This window comes from Cucurbita moschata, unplaced genomic scaffold (assembly GCF_002738365.1).
Source record: "Cucurbita moschata cultivar Rifu unplaced genomic scaffold, Cmos_1.0 Cmo_Scf00004, whole genome shotgun sequence".
Lineage (NCBI taxonomy): Eukaryota > Viridiplantae > Streptophyta > Magnoliopsida > Cucurbitales > Cucurbitaceae > Cucurbita > Cucurbita moschata.
Window position 1 is genome coordinate 5836430 of NW_019268520.1, and position 26409 is coordinate 5862838.

A 26409-nucleotide genomic window follows, 5' to 3' on the forward strand; every position below is an offset into this window, starting at 1 on the left:
CTTATATTTAATAGATTAGTTATTTTAATAAAAATTTAATCATAAATTTATTAGATACAAAATTGGAAGTTCACAGTTTATTAATTTTTTTAGATACAAATTTAAAAATTTATAATTTAACCTATAAAAGGGATAAATTTAACTCAATCAATTAATAAAATTTAAAAGGAAAAAATATGAAAATCCAAAGATTAGTATAATTAAGCTTTAACCAATTGGATTTGGGTGGAATTGGAGGGCCTCCCTACAATTATTTGGGGTTAAAAATGAAAGGAGGTGGAATTACTGAAATGGGGCGGAAGGGGGAAGGGGATGGCGAGGGGAAGGAAGGGCAAATAAGGGAATAGGAAGATAGAGAGGGGGGGTTTAATGGGCCACCAAGCTTTTTCTGAGGTCATTTATAATGATTTCACATAATAACAAAGCCCTGCATGGCTAATGATGTTTTCTTTTTACATTATTACAGCTTAGTAAGTGCATTGAACCCTACACGTGAGCTACCCCCCTTCCTTTTTTCCTTTTCTTTTCTAAAACTTATTATTGGGGGACCACACGTGTGAATAGTTCTGTTGTAAAACCACCTTTTACTTTCACACGTACCACTTTTCTTTTCTTTTCTTTTCTTATTATTTATTTTCCTCCAATACCCAATAAACTAATTAATTTCAATTTCAAATCAAAAGATTTCTTGAAGAAATAGTTGGGTATGTTTAATGGTTTGTTTTGGAATAATTTAAAATTTTTAAACAATACATTTAATTACGAAAAAGAAATGTTAAATAAATATTTTTGTCATTTGTTTTTTTTTAAATGAGTTTGTTTAAAAAATATGGTATATAAACAAAAATTGTTATTAGCTCAATCTAAAACACTCTTAATCTTTAAAAAAATGCATTAATACACTTGACATTCGAAAGAAAAAATTGCCCACATCGAAAGGTATATAGGCTCTAACGATAAGAAAGAGAATAATAGAATCACCAAGCATATCTTAGGACTTAAATATTTTAACAAAATTGTATGTTAGTAGTTGAGCGTATATGTTATTTGTTCGAGTTTAATATAGTTTAAAAACAGTACCAATTAGCATATGACATGGGTAAAGAAAAGATGTGAAAAGAAAACATATGAAAATAATTAAATTTTCTTTTTGGCTTTATTTGTGCAGTTTCAGAAAAGGAAAGAAAAAAAAAAAAAAAAAGTGAACAAAATTTCCAAATGATTTAAACTCGACCTAAGCGAATCTAAAGTCTTCTCAAGACTAAGTGGGATTTCCTTTCTAAGTGGTTTGACAACTTTTATGATGTTCAATCCACTAAGTTTAGTTTGTCATTAGATTCTGCTCTTTAAAAAAGAATCCATTTCCATCCAAATCTAATCTGTTATTATGATCCATCATCAACCTAAAAAAGAAAAGAAATTTCACGACAGCAAAACACCACTTCTTAGGGATTGGGCTTGGGGTAACTCTAAATCAAGAAGTCAAATCTATCATAGATACCAATTGATATCACTCAATTTGATTGTCAAATAAGCTCAGAGGATTTTGAATCATTAGTGGATGGTCTCTACAAGGACCACTATGCTAATCCAGGGTGTTCATAAATCCATGGATCCATGAAATATAAATCCGACCTTACATTTCATACACTGTATCTATCAAAGGGGGAGGATAACAATTCAAAGTTTCGGCTTCCTAAAACATCAGATCAAACATCTCTTTTATAGTTCATCTCTAATAGCTGCAAGAGCAAGGAAGTTTCCAAATGCCATCTAGATGAGATCAAGGTGGGGCATAATGAAGAGATGGAAGTCAAAATCAAACCCTTTTTCCTTTTGCTTTATAGCTTTTCTTTATCAATAGTTGAACCCGTTGATGGCTTCACTTTTCTGGTGTTTCAATCACCCTGTTTAGATTTTGCAAATATTAAACAGGCACTGTTGAATATTTATACTGATTGCTAAAGAATAAAATCCAACATCTTTTACCCAAGAGATCTATTTAGGAGAGAGTTCCTCATAACGTTCCAACTAATCAGCAACTAAGATGATACTTCTGCTTGATTCTCTTCACACCCTCATTGTCTTTTTGGAGGGGAATTTTTTTCTTAGATCAAAGATGGGGAGCTGGGTCGAGAATGACTTGTTATACAAACTGAATCTTCCCCATTTTCTAAGGCCTAACAAATTATTCAATGAGTCCGCTTATTGTAACAGTTGGATGTGGATATCTACATGCTCCTAATAATTATTGGATATACATTCGAAGTACTTCTCTCTCATACATCCAACCTTGTAGTGACTTCAGTTAATAATTTCTCATCTACTACTAGGGGACTAGGGGCTAGATGACTCCAAAATACTATAATATCTACCTGGCCATAACACTATTCATCTCTTAATCTCCCTGGCCATAACACTATAATATAATATCTACTAATTTGTTGCACCCATTCCTAACTAGTAAACTTCTAGCCAGCATCAAGAGCCTCCTCATAAGGTGATACTAAAATATCGAGAGCTTTACAAAAGATGTATGATTAAGGAAAAGCAAAAGGCATTTACTTTATCCAATGACTAATAAGGCCAATAAATCTCTTTATCCAGTACAAATGAGGGGCCACCATTCTTTGTTCACATTCATTTTATAAGTGGTCACAATTAATCAAAGAATTTAATAGGAGAGTAGTTAACATCAGAGACACAGTTTCAGAAACAAGAAAATGACATCAGTTTACTAAAGAAACATCCTTATGAATACAATAGAATATTGCTTATATTTTAGGAGGCATAAAAAAGTGGCAAAGAGGATATCAATGATTGGCCATGGAAATATAATTGCAAGCTATTGATCAGTGGCATATTGACAGGCAAAGTGAAAATAATTGTGTTTGTTAACAAGATTCCACCTGGCAAAAATGGGAATCTCATTTGGCTTGTGAATGGGGGCCGCAATGTTGGTCGATGAGATGATCTGTGATTACAGCTTTCTCGACTTCATATGTCAGGAATTTCAACTGTGAATTCTTCTTTTACAGCCATAATCATTGTCCTATGTAGCCAAAGGCAAGCCATATTTGAATGTACCTATAACACAAGTGACGAGGGGAATAATTAAACCCACCAAAGAACATGTACATAGGGGTGGGGTGGGGAATGGGGGATATGTAGGAGTGCACAATGTCAAAGCTAAATTTGTCAAGTTCTGTTCTCACAATACAATACAAAAGAAGGTACTATACAAGTCCAAAAGACCAATTTTGATATTTTGGCTATATGCAACTTTTTCAACAACAAAAGGAAATGTATTCCTCACATCATTAAACATGTTAAAGAACAGAAAATGAATTATTGCTGCTGCCTCGTATTGATTATGATTGAAAAAATGAAGTCATGAACATAATTTTCTAACCATGGGAAAAACAACTTTAAATAACGGATAATCGGTGGCATTCCTGTTTCTAAAGGCTAAACAAGAAACTGATAATCAAGACAAGAGCCAAACAATACCATAACTTGTAAGAATACAATCACAAGTAGTTCCCCTTGGCCCTTACGGTATTCAGGAAAATCATCTCATACCAAAAGACTCAAGTGTTCTGTTATATTTGAATAAAATTGACTCTTGAAAATTGAAAAATCCAAGTTTCAACGATGTAGCAAGTGCATACAGATAACCTATTTTAATTTGTATACAGTGTAAGACAATAGGACCTAATATCTTCTTTTCATGTTATCTTGAACCATGTTAATAGTAACAAATAAAGAAGTTGACACGCACCCAACTAAAAGAACTTCAAGAAAAGAAAGGTCAATATCCAAACTCTTTCTTTAAAGCATGCAATCCCATGTTGTACAGCATCTTCAAATAGTACATTATCCAGAGGAAGTATAAAGAGAGAGGAGAAAAAATAGTCCCTACATTCAAATCTAATTCCAAATGTGAGATTTCACAAGCTCAGTTTTTCAAGCGCTTCTCTATTGTTTTACCCTCATACAATTTGATACATTTAATTTTTCCATTGTCTTATTACAGGATAGTACAAGCTTCTTTCCCTAATTCTTAAGCACTCACGGATAAAACTGAAATTGCTGAAAGAAATCAAAACGTTAGCACTACAACAATTTGAGAACATTCTCAAAATTACTATCTTCCAATCAAGTACAAACTCGACTATCTCTATTATCAAATGCATTCAGATAAATTGGGCCCATAAAAACAATCCTAAGGAAAAATGCAAGAATAAGCCCAAAATATTGGGCATTTGGACACACAATGAACCAAAGGGATCCCTGTAGCCAGAGAATTCTCAACAATAACAATAGAGCACAGTACTTTGCCTCTTCTTGTCCAAGAACATTGAAACTGCCTCTAAACGAACCATGAAGGTCCCTAATCAACAATCTCAGGTAGGAAACATGAAGATTTGATGCTATAAGATGCAACCTTCTTCTACCATTCATTTTACAAAAATTCGATTAATCCTGAACTCAAATCCGGAGAATCACATTCACATGAACAAACTAATGAAATGAGATTCAATACGCAACGCAACCGTACACAGATGCGATCAATAAAAACGAAGTTTAAGGAGACCGAGAGCATGGAAAAACACTTACAGTTTACTCGTCGCACCTTTCCAAGAATTTACGATAAAGAAAGTGACGAAGCTGAACGGGAGAAAGCCCTAGAACTCGACCTTCATTGCACTGAAGGAGCCGAAACCAAACGACGTTGAAATCGAAAGTCGTCGGAATTCGAATTCTAGCACCAGTCTCCGCTGCCGCCCATTCCCTTTCCCCCTACCCGCCATATTCGGCGCCAATCAAAACGGTGCGTTTCGGATAAAGGCATAATGCATTTACATATTATGACGCAAAATACATTCATAAATCATTTATTTATTAATTTTTAGTTCAATAATATTGTGTTTGTTTAGACTCATTAATGGGCCTGAAGCCTAAAGTCGGCCCAATCCTGATCCATGTTTGATCCAAATGCGGCCCAAATATATGGATCACCGCTTTAAATTTTGGGTCATATTTAGATCGGTCAATCGGGTCGATCCAATAAACTTACCACCGGGTCAACCCAAATAGGCATAGTTTTTCATATATTATATTTTTATAAATTTAAAAAATAAATTTTTTAATGTTTTTTAAATATATTTTTGTAATTTAATTGTGATAGTTCTTTGTTATATAAAACATTTAAATTGTAAAAAAAGGGAAGAAAAAAAAAAGAAAAAAGAAGAAGAAGGAATCTTTAGAACGATGACCGACACAAAGAAAGGCTTAAACGCCACAACTTTGAGGCTTAATATTTAAACATGGCGTATGGGCAAAAGGTTGATGAATATGAAGTGGTTGACGTAGGAAGGTGAAGGGCGGGTGAGTGTATCATGAGTGGATTGCTGTCCTATATAAGCCATTAAGAGTACAGTCTCGAACACTTAGCATTTCCAAAACTCCGTCAAACGTTTGGCCAAAAAGAGAGAGAAAAAAACACTTCAAAGAGATTCCAATTCCAATTCTAAGCTCCTTTAATGGACTCCAAAACTCTTCTCTGTTTCTCTATCCTCTGTTTCTCGCTCCTCCCAGGTTCGTTCCCCTCTTCCCACTTTCTCTCTCTCCAATCATTTTTTTTGGGTTTTTTTTTTTTAAATTTAATTTTGGCTGCAGAATTATCTGGGGTGGTAAGGGTTTCTGCTGGTCGAGTTAGCCACCGTCATCGCCACCGCGAACGGCGGAGTAGCCAGAGTCTTGGAGGAGGGGAGCTATGGAATTCGAATCCTAGAAAGCTATTTGTGTTTGGGGATTCTTACGTGGACACCGGGAACAACCGGAAACCGGCGGCCAAATCTTGGCAGTATCCTTATGGAGTTACTTTTCCCGGCAAACCCACCGGGCGTTTCTCCGATGGCCGTGTTTTGACTGATTACCTAGGTAACACTGAAATATTTACCGTCTGATTTCTCTCTTTATTTTATTTATTTATTATTGTTATTCTTTTTACTCTAAATTATTGTTTCAACGCGTCACCTTTGCTTATAGTTTTTAGTTTTAAACAGTTTTTTTTTTTTTTTTTTACTTTTTTAATTTCATAATATATGATCAAAATATTACGGTTTTAATCTTTTTTCACATGCATATTTTAAAATTCTCACTCTATTGATACTAATTTTTTAAAAAAATTATTAACTAATGTTTTTTTTAATTAATAATTAAGAAATATTGGGTTATTTTTTAAATATTATTGGAATCTTATGAGTATATAGTCAATTTTTAAAGTTTGCCTATAAACCCATTCCAAATAAAGAATGTGGTAAATAAATAGATTTATTATTTTTAAAAAGGATAAATGAGAAAAATTAATAATAATACAATTTTAAATTTAATTAAAAAGATAGAAAGCAAGTATGCAGACGCCATTATCAAATGGATCTAAAAACCACAGTAAAGTAGTGAATAAGCATATTTGCATTTTAAAACAAAAAGAATTAAAATTTTATTGAAATGAAAGCATTGTATGATTAAAGGTAAGTTTAAAATATATATATATATATATGTGTATGTATATATATATAATATTCCAAAGGCTTGAAAAATCAATAAAGATAAATGTGCTTTATTTTTAAGTCCACAGATCTATAGCTTTAGTTTTATGGACACAAAGTGACCCACAAAGACATTCAGATTTGCTTTAAAAATAAATTTTAATTAATAATAATAATAATAATAAATCAATGGAGGTGCTGGGCTCCCTCCTTCCCATTATATTAGTTTTTTTTTTTTCGAATTTCTTTAATTTCAGAATATTTCCGTTAGTAAAGTAACGCTTTTTAAAAAAATTTAATTATTTAGTGAATTTCTTTGTTTTTTTTAATAAATATTTTAAATTTTAGAAAAATTTGAGCTTTTTATTTTTAATTCAAATTTTGGAAATGAGAATTGCCAAGTCAGAGTGTGGCACTTTTTGGGTGTAAGAATCGAGAAAGAATGCATTATTGAGTCAGCTTTTTCTTTTTTTTCTTTTATTTTTCTTTTATTTTTCTTTTATTTAATTGGTATAGGGATGGCTGTGTCTTTTCAACATGTGAGTTTAGCATTCCCCTTTTCTTTTTCCCTGACAGACAGTCTCACTTTCTTATACGATTTAAAATTTCTAGATACAAATTTCAATTTCACCAAACTTCTTTCATTATCATATCATCATCTTCTTCCCTTGTCGTTTTTTCCTTTTTATCATCCCTTCATTTTCTCTCTTTTTAGAATTTATATAATAATTTTTGAATACTTTGACCAATTAAAGTATATTCTAGATATTTTGTCCGGGTGGTTAGGAATCACAATTCTCATGAGCCTACCATGGCTTTGCTTTGATCTTTTTAAAAGGTCTAGTACTAATGGACACAGTATTCCTTACTTATAAATTCATAATCTTTCATTGAATTAATCAATGATTCACTCCCAATAATCCTCCAAACTGTTTTAATTCAAAATTTCAAAATTGTGTTGAATTAAATTTTTTTAAATTAATTTAAATTTAAATATATTTGAATCTCAAAATTAAATTAATTTGTGAGTTTTATTTGAATTAATTTTGGGTTGTTTATGTAAATATCTACCGTTTAATTGATATTAAAATTTTTAATAAATCTCTAATTTTTTTATTTTGTGTCTCATAAATTTATAAATTTTTATATATAAAATAAGAAAATATAAATTTTTACCTAAAAAAAAAAAAAGAGAAATTTTAGAGTTTAATCGGCTCCATTTGGCGGCACAATTGGCTCATTGAATCTTCTCTGTGAAAAAATGCAGCGAAGTATCTGAAGGTGAAGTCTCCGATACCGTACAAATGGCGGAAAGTTGGGTACGGACAGTTGAAATACGGGATGAACTTCGCGTACGGCGGGACCGGCGTGTTCAATACGTTTGTAATGAGCCCTAACATGAGCACTCAGATCGACTTCTTCCAGCAGCTAATCGGCGAGTCGACGTTCACCAGCCAAGATTTGCAGTCCTCTGTGGCGCTCGTCTCCCTTGCAGGCAACGATTATAGCGTCTACCAAGCCACTGATGGCTCTGCTCAGGTTTCCCCCCCAAACTTAGCTTCTTAATCTATAAGCCCTAATTTGAACTGCCCTGTTTTTCATTTTAAAAATTATTTGTTAAGATTTTTCTATTATTACTAATCATTGCATTTTTAATTTTGTTGTATATATGTGATTTGTTAGATTAATATTGTCGAGCCAATTTGATCCGATGAATCTGAACATATATATATATTAGATTGCATATGAAATAAGTTCAAGTTCAAGTTTGTAAGGTTAAGTCTCATGGATTTATATGCTTTAAAATATGTCTGATAAGTTCTTAAATTTCTAACTTTCTGTCAAACGGATTCATGAACTAAAAGAAGAGTATAATTTACATAACCTTTCAATTTTGAAAAATTAGTAACTTGATGAGAATAATTATGAAATTTATCAAAATAAGATTTAAACTCAAACAATTCCTTGTATGCTTAACGAACAAATTATGCTTTAAAAATTATAACTTATGCTTAATGTAAGTAATTAACTTGATGATTTGCAAATTTCACGATGAATAGCCGTATAAACAAGTTGATTTAAACTTTGGGATGTTGATGGCAGGGTTGGCAGCCATTTATAACGAAAGTGGTGAACCAGCTAGAGGTGAACCTGAGGCGCATCCATGGGGTGGGGGTCCCAAAGATAGTGGTGACGGCTCTTGAGCCACTGGGCTGCCTTCCTAGCAGCACAGTTGCTTCCTCCTTCCAACAGTGTAATGCAACTGAGAATCAGCTCGTCAACTTCCATAATATGCTATTGCAGCAATCTGTGGCAAAACTCAACAGTGAAGTCAAAGATGCTTCTGCTTCCACTTTCATCCTTCTTGATCTTTATTCCTCTTTCATGGCTGCTCTCAACAACAAAGGAGACCATCTTGGTGACTCTCTCTCTCTCTCTCTCTCTCTTTTTCAATCTTCTTTAGTGCACTAAATCTCAAATGCTTCGCCAAACATCCGTAGTCCCATTGATTAATGAAAATTTGCACAAGGGTTGCTCTTCCTCGACTAAACACTCCTATTTTATGCCGATAGTCGACACGGAAATAGGTTGATGTTTAGCGTAGTAGAGACTGTAGTCGTGTTCCCTTAGCACGGTAGACTAAGTGCTGAGTGTAGATTTGATTGTTGTTCGGTCCTGCTCCTAGAACAAAAAGAGCCATTGAATTGGGCGCAACCTCCGTTAAGGGTTGTTTGGAGGGAGTCCCACGTTGATTAATTAAGAGGTTGATCATAGGTTTATAAGTAATACATCTCCATTGTATGAGGCCTTTTGGGGAAATCAAAAGCAAAGCCATAAGAACTCATGCTCAAAGTGGACAATATCATACCATCGTAGAAAGTCGTGGTTTCTTATAACCTCCAGTACAAATTTTAACGACTACTTTCAGGTTATGTTTCAACATTCATCTCAAACTTACCTTACGTTTAGGAATTCAACATATACGAACTTTCCATAATCTCTTAGAAGTGAATGATTTGGTATCTATCTATTCAATGTGTCACAACGAATGACCCGAGGAAGTAACGATGCATTTGAAAACTTTTTTGTGCAGGAAATGTGAAGTTTGAGAATCCATTGAAGCCATGTTGCGTGGGAGTAAGCAGCGAGTATTCATGTGGGAGTATGGGTTCGAATGGGGAGAAGAAGTACACGATTTGTGACGATCCAGGAGCTGCATTCTTCTGGGACGAAGTGCATCCTACTCAGCATGGCTGGTTCGCTGTGTACTCTGCATTGCAAGCCAATCTAAAACAGTTTTAAGAGATCAGATAAGTTTACCTCCCAATCTAAAACAGTTTTAAGAGATCAGATAAGTTTACCTCCCAATTTGACAAGACATTTCATTCATTCAATGAACATCTATCATGTAACTTTTCAAATAATATTTGGCATAGTCTCTTTGCCTGTGTTCTCTGATTTGCTTGTATGTACTCTGTTCTGCCTTTCTCTCTGTGTGTTTATGTAAGTCTCCATCTTCTTCTTCAAGTTCATAGCTAATTTTTGTATTCTCAAACCTTTTCATAGTTTCAGATTGAAGTCTCACTCTCTCTCTCTCTCTCTCTCTCTCTCTCGTTTTCAGCTCATTTAGGATTGGTTTGAATTGACTTTCCATCTGATTAAGAACGTGTTTTTAAGCACTTAGAAGTCAATCCAAACCGCCCTTACTCTTTCCCTCTTCTTTTGGGTTTGATGTCGAGATCATAAACTGATTGAATGCAATATACTTTGGCGAATTAAAAGGCCAAGGTTAGCAGGTTCTTTTGGGTTATCGATGGGACATTGATGGTTGTTTAAAGTTCCATGAATGAAAGAAGCGATTAAGATTCAAACTTTGACTCTCTATGTTTTCATCGTAACAAATGAGAGACCCAATTCTCTTTAAGTTACGTAACATATTGATATACTGTACCTTTAGTGAGACATCAGAGATCACTCACGGCTGACTATCTAACTAAACCCGGTGGAAGTAATAGTTACTTCCACTCTATAGTAGAGAATATGAGTCATTATCACTAAGGCTTATTTTGTAGTCATTTTCAGTTCTCTTTGTTCTTGTTTTAGAGCTTTTGCTCGTGTAAGACCGTCTGTATAAACATGGTAAGTCAATCGCCATACATAGAGACAACAAGCAGCAATAAACTATAACATCAACCCATCAAGTATTTCTACTACGGTTAACGTTATCTTTTTTTCAAAAAATGCTAAATTAATAAAAATATTTGTAAAAATTGTATTTTTACTAAAATAATTTTAAATTTAAGTTTAATAATATTCTAAAAAAATAAAAATAAAAAAGATATATTTTTGTATGGAGTTTTTTTTTTTTTTTTTTTTTAAATTTTAGAATTTAAAGTTAACCATAGACTATTTGTACAATTTTCGAGAGTACAATTATTAAATTTAAATATTTAAAGGACATCACTAATATTCAACCTCGGGATAAAATGGTATTTTAACTAAAACAATAATGAAAATTAAAAAACTCGAAACTGTGCGTTTTGGCTTCGAAAGTCTCGTGAAAACAGCAGTCCCGTACAGTCTTACAGATGGTAGACTGATTATTAGGGTTCGAATCTCCGTAAATGTATAGTCCTTGATAAATCAAACTGGAAGCCGACTAGGGTTCGAACCTCCCGAAGCTAACAAAATTTGGAATTTACGAAGCATTGCGAAGCAAGGAGAGTGGCAATGGAAGAGCTTCCACATCAAGCAGAAGCATCCATGGGCACTAGCTGCAAGAAGGGGAAGAAGAAATCAGTGAGTCTGGAGGAACCGCAGAAAAGAGCTAAGAAGAAAGGCGGGGCTACTTCAGTCAACGAAGTGCAGCCTACAGGTCGTTTAGATGACTCCCGGGTGAAGGTTTCAGAGTTTGATCATTGTGTTGAAAATCATTTTAGAGCCATTGATGCGATTGCCGAGCTCTATGGCGAGGCAGAAAATGGCGAAGGCGGAGTTGATGAAAGTGATTTTCAGCGGTTTTCATCCTCCACAACTTTCTTAAGGTACACATGGTTGCATGTTTTCCGGTAGATACAACAAATACATGTTTCCTGTAGCTTAAGGATCATCGCATTGCTTACACCGATTAGTTCTGGAATGCTTGTTAAATGCTGAAGATCTTGAAGTTCGTGCAAGGCATGCAATGTATTGAATATTGTGCAGCTTCTTACGATTTTTGTTCTTGCACAATTTCTCGGAAGACGATGACATGAATTTCTTCCTGCATTATCTGTCACTGCTGGGAATCTCCAACTTAATTTTTTTCGAATTATACTTCACTAGGGAATGGAAGTTCTACAATTATGAGCCGAAAACCGTCAAGTTTACAAGCGATTCGAGAGTTCCTGAGGGTAAGGATGCTGATATCACGATGGAATTGCCACAGTTTTCTTCTGCGGCTGTTCTAAAGGTGCTGGGTTGGCTGCCATGTTAAACTTGTTGGCGTTTTCTTTCTAATTTTATCCCATCAACCAAACCCACACTCGCGCGCGCGCGCGCGCACACACACTGTTTTCTTCTGTTTAGGTGACGAGCTGAAACTGTTATGCGGCAGTAAGAATTAACACAAGTCTTAATTTAACACGCAGAATGGAGCACCGCCCGGAGCCACTGCATCTCTGGACTTTAGGTAAGGAACAAGCAAACTCTGTATGAGTGTCAAGGTCGTCCAGTTTAACACTTGGGCAAAGGATGCATAATGAGCTGCCTCTTAAGATATTTTAGGAATTTGTATGTCGCATCTAATGCGAAAGCCGGCATACATGGAAATTTATTATTTGGCACTTGCCAGTTATTATCTTACCCTCTAGAAACCCATGATGTGATTAAAATACGTAATGTTGCTTATGGCACCACTTTGATTTTGGATTGCTTCTGCTGTTGGTTATTGTAGTTTTCGTTGGTGGGCTAGTGTTGTCAGTTGGGCATGAATTGAAGTTACTTTTTTGATGTCTGGTCACTGGTGTGTAATTCTATCTTCCGTAGTTGATATGTTCATTCAATCATTCATTTTTATTGATTTTTTTCTCCAGAAACTTTATCATGCATGTTGGTGGGCCTGTTTGGGCCATAGATTGGTGTCCTCTAGTTCATGAAAGGACCGACTCCCTTATCAAATGTGAGGTATCCCTCCTCTTCTATTGGTCTTTTTCAAAAGCAAAACTGTTATGGACGCATTAAAATTTAAGTGTAAAATTTTGTTTTATTCGTCTTCACCTATGACTTTCATTTTCATTCACTTAGTTAGGCACTGCTTTCTTTTTGTTCACACTTTCTCTTTATTTATAAGTTCTCATTCATATTTATAACAATATATATCTCAACTCGTATGGTAGTTTATTGCTGTTTCTGCTCATCCACCTGGCTCTTCTTATCACACGATGGGCATCCCGCTCAGTGGAAGAGGAATGGTGCAGATATGGTGCTTAGTGCATGGCACCGAAAGCCATGAATCAGAAACGACCAGTGCAACAGAGTGCAAGGATTCAGACTTATCTCAACCAAAGAGGCCTAGAGGAAGACCCCCAGGGCGCAAGAAAAATGGGGCGTCGGCCTTACCATCTCAACCAAAGAGACCTAGAGGAAGGCCTAAAAAGAAACAAGAAGAACCTAATGATGATAACAAGGTTGCCAGTTACCAACTTGTTCAGCCCCTTTCTGTTGAATACCCAGATGTTTCATCCAACTTGCTTGAGATTGATGACGTCTCCCACAATTCTGAAAAACCTGTATCACTGGAAAACAGTGTTGAAAGAGGGAGCAGTACCATTGAAGAAATTTCTACGTGCAATTCTGAAGATGAAGTTCCTGTGCAGAAGAGAAGAGTGAGAAGAAATGCTGATACTAAGAATCATGTTGATGATGTGGGAACGTTATCACTTATAGAGAATCGAGAAGATGGATCTAATGCTACAAATCATGAGGCAAATGAGAATGTTACAAGTGAGTATTCTGGAGAAGACACTCGATTATGTAAGAACATTTCAGAGAAAGCTATTTTAGACACTGGCTCAACTGGATTTTCTATTCCGGAGACTGTTGCTTTGCCTAGACTAGTATTGTGCTTAGCTCACAATGGAAAGGTAGCGTGGGATTTGAAATGGAAGCCAACTAATGCGCGTACTACCAAGTGCAAGCAAAGAATGGGCTACCTTGCTGTCTTGCTGGGCAACGGATCTCTAGAAGTGTAATTAAACTGCTTTAACTGTCTTCTGACATCTATGCTCAGTTACTATATGTTTAATTTCTTTTTGTCCATTTTTATCCAAAACTTTTTTGTTTATTTAATTTATTGTGTTTCCTGCGTATATTTGGTTATTCTCTTGGTCTTACTGAGAGCTTTTCATGCTTGCTTAAGATTTAAAATAAGTTTATAGATATGGAAGTATGTTGGATAATCTCCTCGACGTTTCCTTTTGAGATAAATTATAATTTGTGTTGAATATGATACAGATTTTTACTGCTAAACCAAGAATCAGTTTCCATGGAATTGCTGACATAGTGGATCTGATTTTTTCAACATGACTAGGTTGCTAGGCTGAATGACGTTTTATGTGAGCATGCCATAACAGGAAAACTACTTTTGAAGTGTGTAGTTTTGGGATAAATTGTATAAATACAATTACACTACATACAATCTTCAAATTAAGCTCTACAAAGTTTCTGGTGAATGAAAAGTACGTGCCTTTAGTTTTTTCATTTTCTATAGATATGATTTCTTTGTAGAGTTTGCTTTGGATTTTTTTTTTTTTTTTTAACTTCAAAAAATTAGTTCATAATTCTAGTTTTCATGTTTAATTCGAGCAGCACAATTGGTTTAACTGACATGATGAACACACCATACTAGGTTCTACAACAAAATTATATCCCTCGAAGTGTATGTCTTATTCTAGTTTAATTGCTGTTCTTGCATCTTTGGTTGTTCTAAGGTTTTGACTTTTAATGTTTACTACGTGCCTCCCCAATGATTAACAATATTAGTTCTATATTAGGAACGACACTATCTGACTATCCAATGAACTAATTGCAGTTGGGAGGTTCCTTTTCCCCATGTAGTGAAGGCCATCTATTCTAAACTCAATGGGGAGGGTACAGATCCCCGCTTTGTGAAGTTGAAGCCTACTTTCAGATGCTCGATGTTGAGAAGTGCAGATACACAGAGGTATTCGATTTTTATTTTTAACATAATGACATGACAACTCTTCAAGTTTAACATGATACAGTCTTTGCGAAAAGAAAAACCAATGTGTTTAGTATTGCTATAAATTGAAGAGTAGAATAGGCTGCCTTAGAGATGGTCATTATTCTCTGCATAATTGCACATTACACCATCATCATATCTGGAAAACTTTTGAATGAAGTTCTTGGCATTGGCTATTGTTAGAAGGAATGGTATTATGAAGTACGTCTAAGACTATTCAGTTCATTCTTGTTGAATCCAGGAATTAATCTTGGTTCCGCTTAATTTTGATATTTGGAGATTCTTACACTTTTTCCTTGCTGATCAACCACTCCTACTCGATACTTGATCTCGCAAAGGAAGAATTATATTATTCTGATTGGATTAAATTTAAGTGATGAAGCAAATATTTTCTTCATTTTCTTTTCAAGTATATTCTGGGTTATTACGAGTGTTATTCTTTTGGTAAAATTGCATCTTGTGTTAGCTATTTCTCACGAGTTTTACTTTTTCCCCAACTTTCTTTGTTACTTCTAATTCATAGTCTATTGTTGGTGCTGCAGCATCCCTCTGACAGTGGAATGGTCGCCAACACCTCCTTATGATTATCTACTCGCTGGATGTCATGATGGAACGGTTATTATTTATTTTCCTTTCCTTTTATCGCTGTTCATAGCAAAAACAAAAAACGTAACGTTCTTTATGTGGTTCTCCTTGCATTTTGGAAGAGTTAGTTCTCCTTGCATTTTTGAATTGTTTTCTAACTTTTGTTTGTTATTGATACAACTTTTTACTGACTCAATTCCTGATCCAGTTTTGGGTGGTCCTGTCCCTTTTTGGTTTGAATTTTAATTTTATGATGACTAAAACATAATTCATCCATTCAGGTCGCCTTGTGGAAGTTTTCTGCAAGTAGTACCGCTGAAGGTTGTTTTACTTCTCTAAATTTGTGTTTCTAATTCCTTCTCTTGATTGTATTTTAACAATTACAAGCAATAATGACATCATTCTCATATTTTTTTGTTCAGATACGAGGCCTTTACTTCGTTTTAGTGCCGATACAGTTCCAATAAGAGCAGTTGCATGGGCACCAAGTGAAAGGTTTGTAGTGGTAGAGTTCAAGTTGAACTTCTTTATCCTTTTATACTACTGCCGCCACACCCCCAAAGAAAAGAGGATAAAGATTGAAGAAAAAAAGGGAAGTGTCATTTCAGTTGAAATTTTGTTACTGTTAATTCACAGTAATCGGTAAATTTTACCTTCTTAAAAAATGGTCACAAGCCATGTCTCCCACCCTAATGCTGCTTATTTACATGATGGGGAAAACATCTTTACCTTTGATGACAAAAGTAAGAACTGGACTATAACTACAAAATGGGTCAGGCAATCATCAAGTACAAAGTGCGCCCCGACACTCGTGGATATAAAAATAAAATCTAAGATGATGAGTCTAAATTTTCTTTTACTAACATTTTTATACCTTCTGATTAAAATTATAAATATTCATACATTTTCTTATTATGTGCAGTGAGCCCGAAAGTGAAAATGTGATACTAATTGCTAGTCATGGAGGCATAAAATTTTGGGACCTAAGGTTGGTGGAGTTATTTCTTTCATTTTATTTTTCATTATTTTTTTTGTTTGTTTTTGGATTAAAGGAAGTTAGTTAATTTTTTTGGGACAAAGAACTATATATATATAACCAAACTTTTTATTAGACATAATGAAAAAGAAGTCCACTGGACAAGGTGAATGCTAACTATACAAGAAAGGCATCTTATCCAAAAAAAAATAACGCCTGGTGGAGAAAAGCTCCTATCCAAGGAATTTCCAAAATCATTTCCAATCGACAATAAGATATAAGACACAAATGTGAAAGTCTAGATAACTTTTACACCATGATAAGGCAAGAAACGATAATGAATAGAAAAATCTATCGAAGCATCTTTTTGTTATTCTTTTTCTTCCATGTGGTCTGTAGGAAGGCTCTACTGAAGTTGTTTCTTAGGATTGAAAGAATTTTATTAATTTAATTGGAGAAACTTTTTTAATAGTATTAGGAGCCCATGCGATGCACTGTCTTCCACTTCCCAATTCAAGCATCCTTTAAAAGGCTTAGTTTAATAATAAACACACTGAAGTTTGAGGCAATATCAAGATGTTCCAATCGAAAATGACAAAACCAACCCTGTTCCATTCTCTTAGACATACCCGAGGGAAGATTTCCTTGAAACCGTTCTTCTCCAACAATGGAGTTACTTCTTGACCATTGCAATACAGAGAAACTTCCTTACTGGTGGACTGTAGGAAGGCTCAAAATGAAGTTGTTTCGTAGGATTGAAGGAATTTTATTAATTCAATTGAATCAACTTTTTAAATACTATTTCCTGCCCATGCGATGCACTCTGTCTTCCATGTCCCAATTGAAGCTTCATTGGTTTAATAACCAACAAATTCAAATATCTTGAGGTAATACCAAGATGTACCAATAAAAAATGACAAAACCAACACCCTGTTCCATTCTCTTTAGAAATACCTGGTTCCTTGAAACCACTCTTCTCCAACAATGGAGTAACTTCTTTACCATTGCACTTCTGTTTTTGGGGAGTCTGTACAGCGGAGAGCTTATAAGCAAGATGCCTAGATATGACACTCCGACAAAGCTGCTGTGTGCTTTGTGAACGATCACTTGTTTCAATTCTCTCTTTGTTATTTCATTTACTCTGTGCTCATTGCATATGATTTAATATTTTTTGGTTTTCAGTTCATTTTATTGTTTCATTTCAATTCGGTGACAATTTGATATTAATCATTACAATATTATATCAGAGATCCTTTCCGTCCCTTGTGGGACCTTCATCCGGCACCAAGGATAATATATAGTTTGGATTGGCTTCCTAATCCTAGGTATATATTTTATCTTGATAGAACGCAGATTAGGCACATTAAGTTACTGTTTTACTAATTCTCTTTTATTTATGACCCTATTCTTGTTAGATGCGTTTTTTTATCCTTTGATGATGGAACATTGAGACTTCTCAGTTTGCTAAAGGCTGCATATGATGTTCCAGTAACTGGTCAACCCTTCACAGCAATAAAACAAAAAGGTTTACACACTTACTGTTGTTCACCATTTGCTATCTGGAGTATTCAAGTGTCAAGGCAGACAGGTATATCTGTAATTCTTGGTTTGTTAGCTTTGGTTTATTTCCCTTTTTAATCTACTTTTTAGGCTTCCTTCAAGTCATTAAAAACACATTCTCATTGATGTGGTTATATGGCTTGTCTTGATTAATTTTCAGCCATATAGAAATAAGCAACAAATAGTACCAACAGGGGATTTGTGGATCGTAGTTCTTTCTTTTTCTGTATCAAATAATTTTTTTTGGTAACAAAATGTAGAAGCCTTTTCTCGGTTACTGTCGGCTTTAACATCCAATTTGGTTTTACTTTTAAATTTCAACACAATCAAATGAACTATTTGATTCTTATCATGTACATTTAAGATATAGCAACTGGTTTTTTCAGGCATGGTTGCTTACTGCGGTGCTGACGGAGCTGTTGTCCGTTTCCAGGTAAGTTCAACTTCCCAATAGATTTCACTATGGAGATGAAAGTTTGCCTCTTCGGCACGTGCCACTCATTTGGTTTCAGTTTTTTATAATCTTAGCTTCTTGTAGTTCTGTTATTTTCTATAATCAACTTGCATTATTGCTGAGTATTTATGTATTTGTGAATATATAATAAACTACTTTTCCATTGATGAGAGCAAGGGATTTTGTTAGGATCACACAACAACTCACACACTCGATTTAGATGAACACAAATAATAAGAGAGACAAAATGTAAAGATAAATATTGGCACTTGGTTGTATCCTCCAACTGTAGGGCCTCATCAAAAGACTCTGTTCCCCTTCATTAGTCAGCAATAAATACTATAATGAAGGTGAATATTTATGTGGTGCTCTGATGGTTCTGGATGATCTCCTCAACACTTGGTCATGTGTCACTTGCTCCACCTATGGTTCATCAACAACCATCTCAGGAATTTATTGAGTTTCTGTAGCGACTTCACTAGGTGAATTTTTTTGCAACTCAATTTCAACTCCCATTTGCTTCGTAGTCTCATCACCTTTCTTCTTTTTGTTCTTGTACATGACATTTTCATCAAATGTCACGTCACAATGTCTTAAAATTTTTCTGTGTCATCCCAAAACCTATACCTGAACATGTCAAAACCATAGCCTATGAAGTAGCACTTCACAACTTTAACATCACTCCCTGAACGTATGCCGTGCAACCAAAAGTTCTCAAGTGAGAGTACTTGAATCCTTTTCCTGTCCATACCTTTTCTACCAACTTGAACTATAAGGGCACTGACGGTCCACTATTGATCAAGTAGGTTGTTGTATTCACAACATAAGCCAAGAATGTCTTTGACATTCCAGAATGCATCGTCATACTCTTTGCCCCCTCATTTAATGTTCTGTTCATTCTTTCAGTGACACCATTTGTCTTGCCTTACCAGGAACTGTCTTGATTAATATGATTCCTTGAGTTGTACAGAACACTTTAAATTCCGACTTGTTGTACTCTCTTTCATTGTCAGACCTAAACACGTAATCTTCAAACCCATCTGACTTTCAACTTCAACCTTCCATCTGTTGAAGGTGGCAAACACATCTGATTTGTGTTTCAGAAAATAAAACCATACATTCCTGTTGAAATCATCAAATGAAAGCAACGTAAAACTTAGATCCACCAATTGATGGAGTTGGAGCTGGAGCTGGAGATGGTCCCTAAACATATGTATGCACTGTTTCTAACCTTTCTTTCTTTGGTTCTCTGACAACCTTTGTGAAACTAACTCATTTTTGTTTGTCCATAATGCAACTTTCACAAAGATCTATATCAACAGTTTTTTCTAAAACTCCTATCGCAACCAGCATCTTCATTCCTTTGATCACGTGCTACCACAATTATACCCTTCACAATCTTTCACGAACTTCTTCCAATCTTTGTTGCAATACCTATGCTGTCTAGCTGACCAATAGATATCAGATTCTTCTTGAGACTAGAAATATTTCTGACATCCTTCGATATCTAATGGACATCCTTCGATATTTGATGATTTCTTGCTGGAGTTTGTATGCAGATATCTCCCTTTCCTTTAACCTCAAAGAATTTATTGTTGGCAAGATACACCTTTCCGAAATTTCAAGATTTGAAATTTTGAAACAGTTCCTTGTTCGGAGACAAATGAAAAATGCACTTGAATAAAAAATCTAAGATTCGGTTGGACTATCCACACTAAGGATTAGAGTATCCTCAGTATCTTATGTTGAATATGCAGAATCATGAGCATCTCCAAATTTGTGATTCAACTTCTTCGGTTTTGTACAATCTATTCGAAAATGCCTTGCAATATGTTGAATATGATTTTTTTTTTAAATTTTATTACAATTCTAACACGCTATGTTTGGTCTGTTGGAAGATTTTCCTCGATTCTGTGATTTTGATTGGCCATGTATATTTGGGCCTTTCGAGTTACTTCTTACCCTTCAATCAACGTTGAAAGTATTGCCCAATAGATCCTCAATTTCTTGTTTGCAAATACTTTTGTTGAAACTGAAATCGGATCCATCAAACTTCTCGTTCCCAATCTTTGAGCTTTCCATCTTCAGATCATGGTGAATATCTCCTAGCTCGCTTTGATATCAGTTATTAGGATAGCAGCAACTCACATAAATGAACACAAATAACAAGGGAGAGAGAATGCAAGAGAAATATTGGCTAGAGGTTTATAGAAGTACATCTTCAAGGCACTATCGATGGGGTGTTTATTTTATATATATATATAGTCATTTATTTGCATAGCGATTACCTTGTCACTTACTATATATAGCCATTTATTTGCGCAGCGATTACCTTGTCACTTACTATATATAGCCATTCATAAGTTATAAATAAGCATTAGACCAGCAACAATGATAAAGAGTTACTTGTCCATACAAATAGCTGAGGAGTTCGTATATGCTTACTTTCTCTGTATGCGCCACAGATTGAATTCGAAGATAATTGATACATACATTTAACACATTTTCATGTTTAATTTGTCAGCTTACTACGAAAGCAGTGGACAAAGAAAATTCACGCAACCGCACCCCACATTTTGTATGCGAATACTTAACCGAGGAGCAATCAATTATTACAATCCACTCTCCAGCATCAGATGTTCCAATCCCTTTGAAAAAGCTATCCAACAAATCTGAACAGCCATTGTCCATGCGAGCTATTCTATCTGATTCCATGCAGCCAAATGAAGGAAATGATAAAAGTGCCACAACTTCAGCATTGGAAAATGAATCAGCCCTTTGCTATGATGACGATGTCGACGTTGAATCTGGGTCTGAGGATACGCCGATGTCTATTCAGAATAAAAACCAAACTCAATCAAAGAGCAAGAAGAAGGGAGTGGTCAACCAAGAATTGGAACATAGCCATGAGCCTAGTGATTCACAGACAGATGATGACGTAGTGCCTGGTTTGGGGGAGCACTTCGAAAATTTCCCCCCCAAATCAGTTGCATTGCATAGACTGAGATGGAACATGAACATTGGGAGTGAAAGATGGCTGTCCTATGGGGGAGCAGCTGGAATTCTACGCTGTCAGGAGATTGTGCTGTCTGCCCTCGATAAGAAGTTGATGGCGAAGAAATGATCTTTACTCAGAAAAAATGGCTTTGCCAAAATGTTTGTGCAGCTGATTTTCATGAGGCGACGCTTGCTCAATTCAGTGTACAGTCAATTAGATCAGAAACCATGGTGCCTTCATCCTTGAGGGGCCAAATTATGGGAGCAGCCAAAGGAATCAGAGAGCATGACCTTAGGATAACTGAAGACCATTAACTGTGGAAATTAGTTGAAAGGAGTTCAAGAGCCGAAGCAGATGATTTGATCTGGGTTTTGGGTTCAGTTGAAAAGGAACGGGAAAAGAATTGTTGGAGGAACCTCAGCAGCCATGATTAGATAAACTGTATCTTTTAGCCAATTGTGTATTCTAAAATTAGTGACTCAAAGCTCATCTCCTTAGCTTACAGGAGGAGTCATGAGACAGTTTGGCACTATTGGGCTCGATTACCTGAGGAAGAGATGGGGTTTGCTTTCATCTATGAACTTCCTTTTTCATATGCACATTACCAATGTATTTCGTAATGTTTTTGTTTCTTGAAATTGTTTCTAAACTCTACAAAATAAATGACCAAGGCGGGAGTCACACCTCTCATTCCATAAAAAAAAAATACTCTCCGTTGACTGAGCTAATTTAGGGAATGTTCATGGATGGGTATATAGTAAAAGAATTCTCTCTTAATTGGATGAGACCTTTTGGGGAAGCCCAAAGCAAAGTAAGGAGACAATATCATACAATAAAAGAATTCTCTCTTCATTGGCTGGGACCTATGGTGTAGAATCGTGTTCATCTAATAAGGACAATCCAATGCCTTTTTGAGTTTGTGTCGGTGAATTCTGCAGCAATGCCATCGATGATCGGAGAAAAATTAGAAGAGAACGGCAGCGCATCTATGCCTCATATACGACCTCTCTTTCCTCTTCTCCAATAAACGTACGCCAGCCAGCTCCGACGCCCTCAACTATCCCTCCATGTACATGTCAGCTCCAGTCCGTAGATGTACAAGGCTAATGTCAAGTCGCCGGCCGGTCTGCCGGTGAGAGTCTCGCCAGAGAGTTGAAGTCCGATCGGCCGAACGAAAAACAACCGTATGATGCCGGCGGATGAGGACTGAGAAGGTTCCTTAGACAGCTTCACTTGAATGGGATGATTCTAAGCAGAACGTTGGGAGCCCAATTTTGGTGTTTAAGGTCTCGGTTCATTCGTTCATATTTATTTATAATTGAGTTCTGATTGACCTCTAAAAACCAATATAGAAAGATGGGCACCAAGTCATAGGACAACAACTTTTCAATTTATTGAACTGTAGCCAACCCCATAAAGGGTGTCTTTGAAGTAGCCATAAGAAGATTTAAATACAGAATTGTTACACTCTCCTCCTCCTCTTTGCTGCCCTTCCAAATCCAACTCAGTCATCAGTATCCATCCATCTCATTTCATTCCATCTCATTTCATTTGTTAGAGAACTCATCGGAACAGACGCGAAAAAAATGCCCCGAAATGTAAATTTTCTTCCCAATCACTGCTGGCTACAACTAGCAGCATGATGTCGCTCTCCGAGCTTCGGAACAAAACCACCGACAACGCCTCAAAAAGAAAGCCTGAACTATGGTGATGTTTCAATACTCTGTGCTAGCCTCTGCCAACAAAAACCAGTGAATACAGGACTTCACACAGATAAGATTGTTGACAACAAACAGTTGTTGAACTCCCCAGCTATATAGATCAGAAGTGCATACGGCAAGGACGAGTGTGAAGATTCTTTAACTTTGTTAGTTCTTTTCTTCTCCTCCTTGCCTCAGTTGCAGCCATTGCATCTATAGTTTTCTTACATGAGACTATCTCTGGTTCATGCTTTTTTTCTGCCAAATGACATAAGTCATCACACGTTCTTGATGACAGACCGCGATCATCTTCGCTCGGTTTATCTTGTTTGACAGTGGAAGTGGGTTCAATACATTCAAGTCTCACAGGAGAAAGCACTTTCCTAACTTGATCTCTTGTGTCGGCTTCAAATCGATCCACAACTACTCCAACTGTGTTCTGAGTATGCTCCTTTAGACTCGGGGCTTCATTCAAGTCATGAGCTTCGTTTTTCTCTTCAGCTGAAGGCAAAGAAGAATGTCTGCTTTCTGCACGCACAACAACCTTTGAAGTATAAGCACTGTTCTGGGAATTTGAATAAATATACTCTTGAATATTTCCCGCTGGACACGAGTTTTGAGAACTCTGTTGATTCCTATGATCATGATGAGGCAACAACCAAGAACAAGGTACGATACAAAAGGGTGTTCTCAAGCCAGTGACATTTGTAAAGTTTTCTTGTACATGGGAAGAGTCGGATACATAAACAGTATTATTAGAAGGCGAACGAACACTTGGCGGGACGACTGCAACATTGTGTAGGTCATGATAGGGACTTGAAGGTTGAACCACTGACGGCCAGAAATACGATGCATATGGAGGGCGACTAAACAAGAAAAGAGGGTAGTTGGTAGGTAAAGGAGGAGTCTGAACATGAGATGATCTATTGTTTCCTGGGATTTCCTCCATTTTGGGCTCTGCATGAGCAATCTAAACAAACGAGCGAGCGAGTGAATCCTTGGGAGATTTGGAAAGACCATGACTATACACATTTCATAAATGCAACCCAATCCTACCTGTTCCTTCAATTCCTTGTTAGTAATCTCCAGAGATTGGTACTCTTTCAGGGCCAACTCCTTTTCCTTGATTGTCCAAAGATCACAAGATGAAAGTAAATAAAGATCATGACAAACAGAAAAATTTAAGATTTTAAATGTGTTGCGAAAGCCTACCCTCTTTAAATTTTCGTTCTCCCATGCTAAATCAGAAGCCTTTTTGGTCAAGTCCTCGCACAGAGCCTGCATAATAATAACCAACCAAATGCAGGAGCAATTTCAATGAAGTAACAATGTAATACGAACTCTCATCACTAAGTTTAATACCCCAAAAGATATCCAACCAACCAATCCACTAAGGAGACTTAGATCACTTGTAAGGCAATAATTCAGAATGATTTTGTGGTTACCTCTGCTTGAAACATCTACTTTTTATTCTTAACAAATTAAATCATAATAGCACACTTAACTGACAACGTTAACCCTTTCTTGACGGTGTCGAAGAATAAAAATCATTCCCTAGATCAAGTAAGGATGTTTATCTCCCTTGAACTTGTTACTGAGGATTAAAGTTGGGATTGTGAAGGAGCCAACACCAGTTACATTGCACTGACAATATGAGTATGGAGTACAGTTAATCATACAAATAGCTTCCAAACATACAGCAATCCAGTTGAAAAATAGATAAATTCCAACAGTATATATAGCAATCAAGTTGAAAATATAGGCAAATTTGAAGCACATTTTTATTAATTACATGTTTCAAGAACTATTATATTTCTGGTTTGGAGCCTGAAACTCCTCTCTACAGCTGAACAAGTAGCCAAAGACATCCACAGATGGTTCAGAGAAAGAAATAGAAACCCACAAACAAAAGAATGAAAACAAGAAAGAACAGTAGCCTTCATCTTGGATTAAGGTATTTGCATGATAGAATGTCACAATAATGTCCTAAACAAGCCAAAATGAGCACAGTTCAAGCCAAAATGTGCATAGTTCAAAAGTAATGAGCATAGTTCAACAGTAATCAGCAATGTATTCCTGTTTCATTCGTCAAAATTTCAAATCCCGAAACCCCAATTGTTGTACTCAAAATGAACATATGATAAACTATAAAACCAAAGAATACATGTTGGAGAGAAATTCTCTGAACCTGCCTACGACGAATTGTCTGCCGGGCTGATTCTCTGTTTGCTAAAACCCTTCGTATTCTCCTTTCTTCCTTTTCAGCCTGAAGAAGAAGAAAGCTGCTAATGAAAAGATTGAAAACATAAAGTAAGATCCCATGGGAAGCAGTTAGCAAGCATAACCTCAGTCAGATTACGCCTTGACCTCCGGCAGCCAAATAATGGGTGGCTTAGTTTAGGTGATTCGGCCTCCTTCTCCGCCTTAATCATCTCTTTGGTTGTTTCCCACTCAGGATGGGAGTGATCAGCGCATTCCTTTTCTGATGGATGATGACTTATCACCCCTCTATCCTGCTACAAACAAAATCATAACGTCAAGGCCTGCAGAGGTAATGTAACTCCGAATCAATGCTTTTAGTTTTTACTCAAAACACCACTTACGAACAGCATCGTAATACAACTTTACTTATAATAACACAGATTGGGACATAATTTGGAAAGACAAATGGACTAAGTAGAAACAACCTGAATCCGAAGGTCCAGATCCGCGCGACTAGGTAAAGAGTCGACGAAGGCAGAAGTCGGCGACTCGGTCTTAACCTCCTTCCTGGCCCGTTTCCCTTTCTTCTCTTTAATCCGCCATTTGGTTTCCGACGGTTGAACTCCACTATCTCTGACCGCCAAAACCGCCAAATCTGCAAGAGCCTCCGCCGCCTCAATCTCAACCTTGACCATCTGATCCGCCTCCATGGAGGAGGAAGAAAACGAACGTGTAGAAGAAGAACTCAAACCCGAACAACTGGTCGCCTCGGAGCACTTGGAAGAAGAAGCCATGAAAAAAAAAAAATCAAAGGATAATAAGAACCAGAGAAGAAGAAGAAGAAGAAGAAGAAGACTGAAGCGTGAGAGTGTGAGAGAGAAAGAGCGCGTGTGTTTGTTGCTGAAAACTTACGCGCCTCCACGTATCGGTGTATGCCACGTAATGATTCGGCGCTCGTAGAAATGTTACACGTGGCAGGATCCGCCGTACGAGAACTGTAGGCCACGGTTCAGGGAAAGCGTCGGTGTGTGGCTTCTCAATATAATATCCACGTGGTTTTCTTTTTTTCTTTTTTTTTCCTTTTTAAATTACTTTTTATTTATTTATTTATTTGTGTTTGTATTGGATAATGATC

The 26409-nt window shown here is 36.1% G+C and overlaps 3 protein-coding genes across 6 annotated transcripts; 2 read left to right on the forward strand and 1 right to left on the reverse strand.

The window, feature by feature from the left end:
- The first annotated feature begins 5304 nt into the window (after positions 1–5304).
- On the forward strand, positions 5305–10085 carry LOC111442352 (GDSL esterase/lipase At5g03610-like). 2 transcript variants are annotated; one of them, XM_023079728.1, is made up of 6 exons: positions 5547–5601; positions 5683–5946; positions 7825–8096; positions 8661–8976; positions 9652–9863; positions 9905–10085. In XM_023079728.1, the coding sequence occupies exons 1-5, from the start codon at positions 5547–5549 to the stop codon at positions 9858–9860; spliced, it is 1116 nt and encodes a 371-aa protein (XP_022935496.1). In that variant the 3' UTR covers positions 9861–9863; positions 9905–10085. The 2 variants fall into 2 exon arrangements, with proteins under 2 accessions (XP_022935495.1, XP_022935496.1); XM_023079727.1 differs by having other exon boundaries at positions 5305–5601; positions 9652–10046.
- Positions 10086–11149: 1064 nt separating this feature from the next.
- On the forward strand, positions 11150–22010 carry LOC111441649. Of its 2 annotated transcripts, XM_023078718.1 has the most exons (15): positions 11150–11602; positions 11883–12009; positions 12188–12228; positions 12632–12722; positions 12935–13471; positions 13568–13785; positions 14629–14760; positions 15342–15414; positions 15666–15705; positions 15807–15879; positions 16307–16372; positions 17608–17685; positions 17776–17948; positions 18307–18353; positions 20899–22010. In XM_023078718.1, the coding sequence occupies exons 1-15, from the start codon at positions 11289–11291 to the stop codon at positions 21496–21498; spliced, it is 2610 nt and encodes an 869-aa protein (XP_022934486.1). In that variant the 5' UTR covers positions 11150–11288; the 3' UTR covers positions 21499–22010. The 2 variants fall into 2 exon arrangements, with proteins under 2 accessions (XP_022934486.1, XP_022934485.1); XM_023078717.1 differs by having other exon boundaries at positions 12935–13785.
- A 733-nt stretch (positions 22011–22743) lies between these two features.
- LOC111441650 lies at positions 22744–26156 on the reverse strand. Of its 2 annotated transcripts, none has more exons than XM_023078719.1 (6): positions 25760–26156; positions 25418–25588; positions 25261–25338; positions 24285–24350; positions 24129–24194; positions 22744–24042 (listed from the first exon to the last, which is right to left on the reverse strand). In XM_023078719.1, exons 1-6 carry the CDS (start codon positions 26066–26068, stop codon positions 23194–23196), a joined length of 1539 nt encoding a protein of 512 aa, XP_022934487.1. In that variant the 5' UTR covers positions 26069–26156; the 3' UTR covers positions 22744–23193. The 2 variants fall into 2 exon arrangements, with proteins under 2 accessions (XP_022934487.1, XP_022934488.1); XM_023078720.1 differs by having other exon boundaries at positions 25418–25585; positions 25760–26155.
- Positions 26157–26409: the final 253 nt, after the last annotated feature.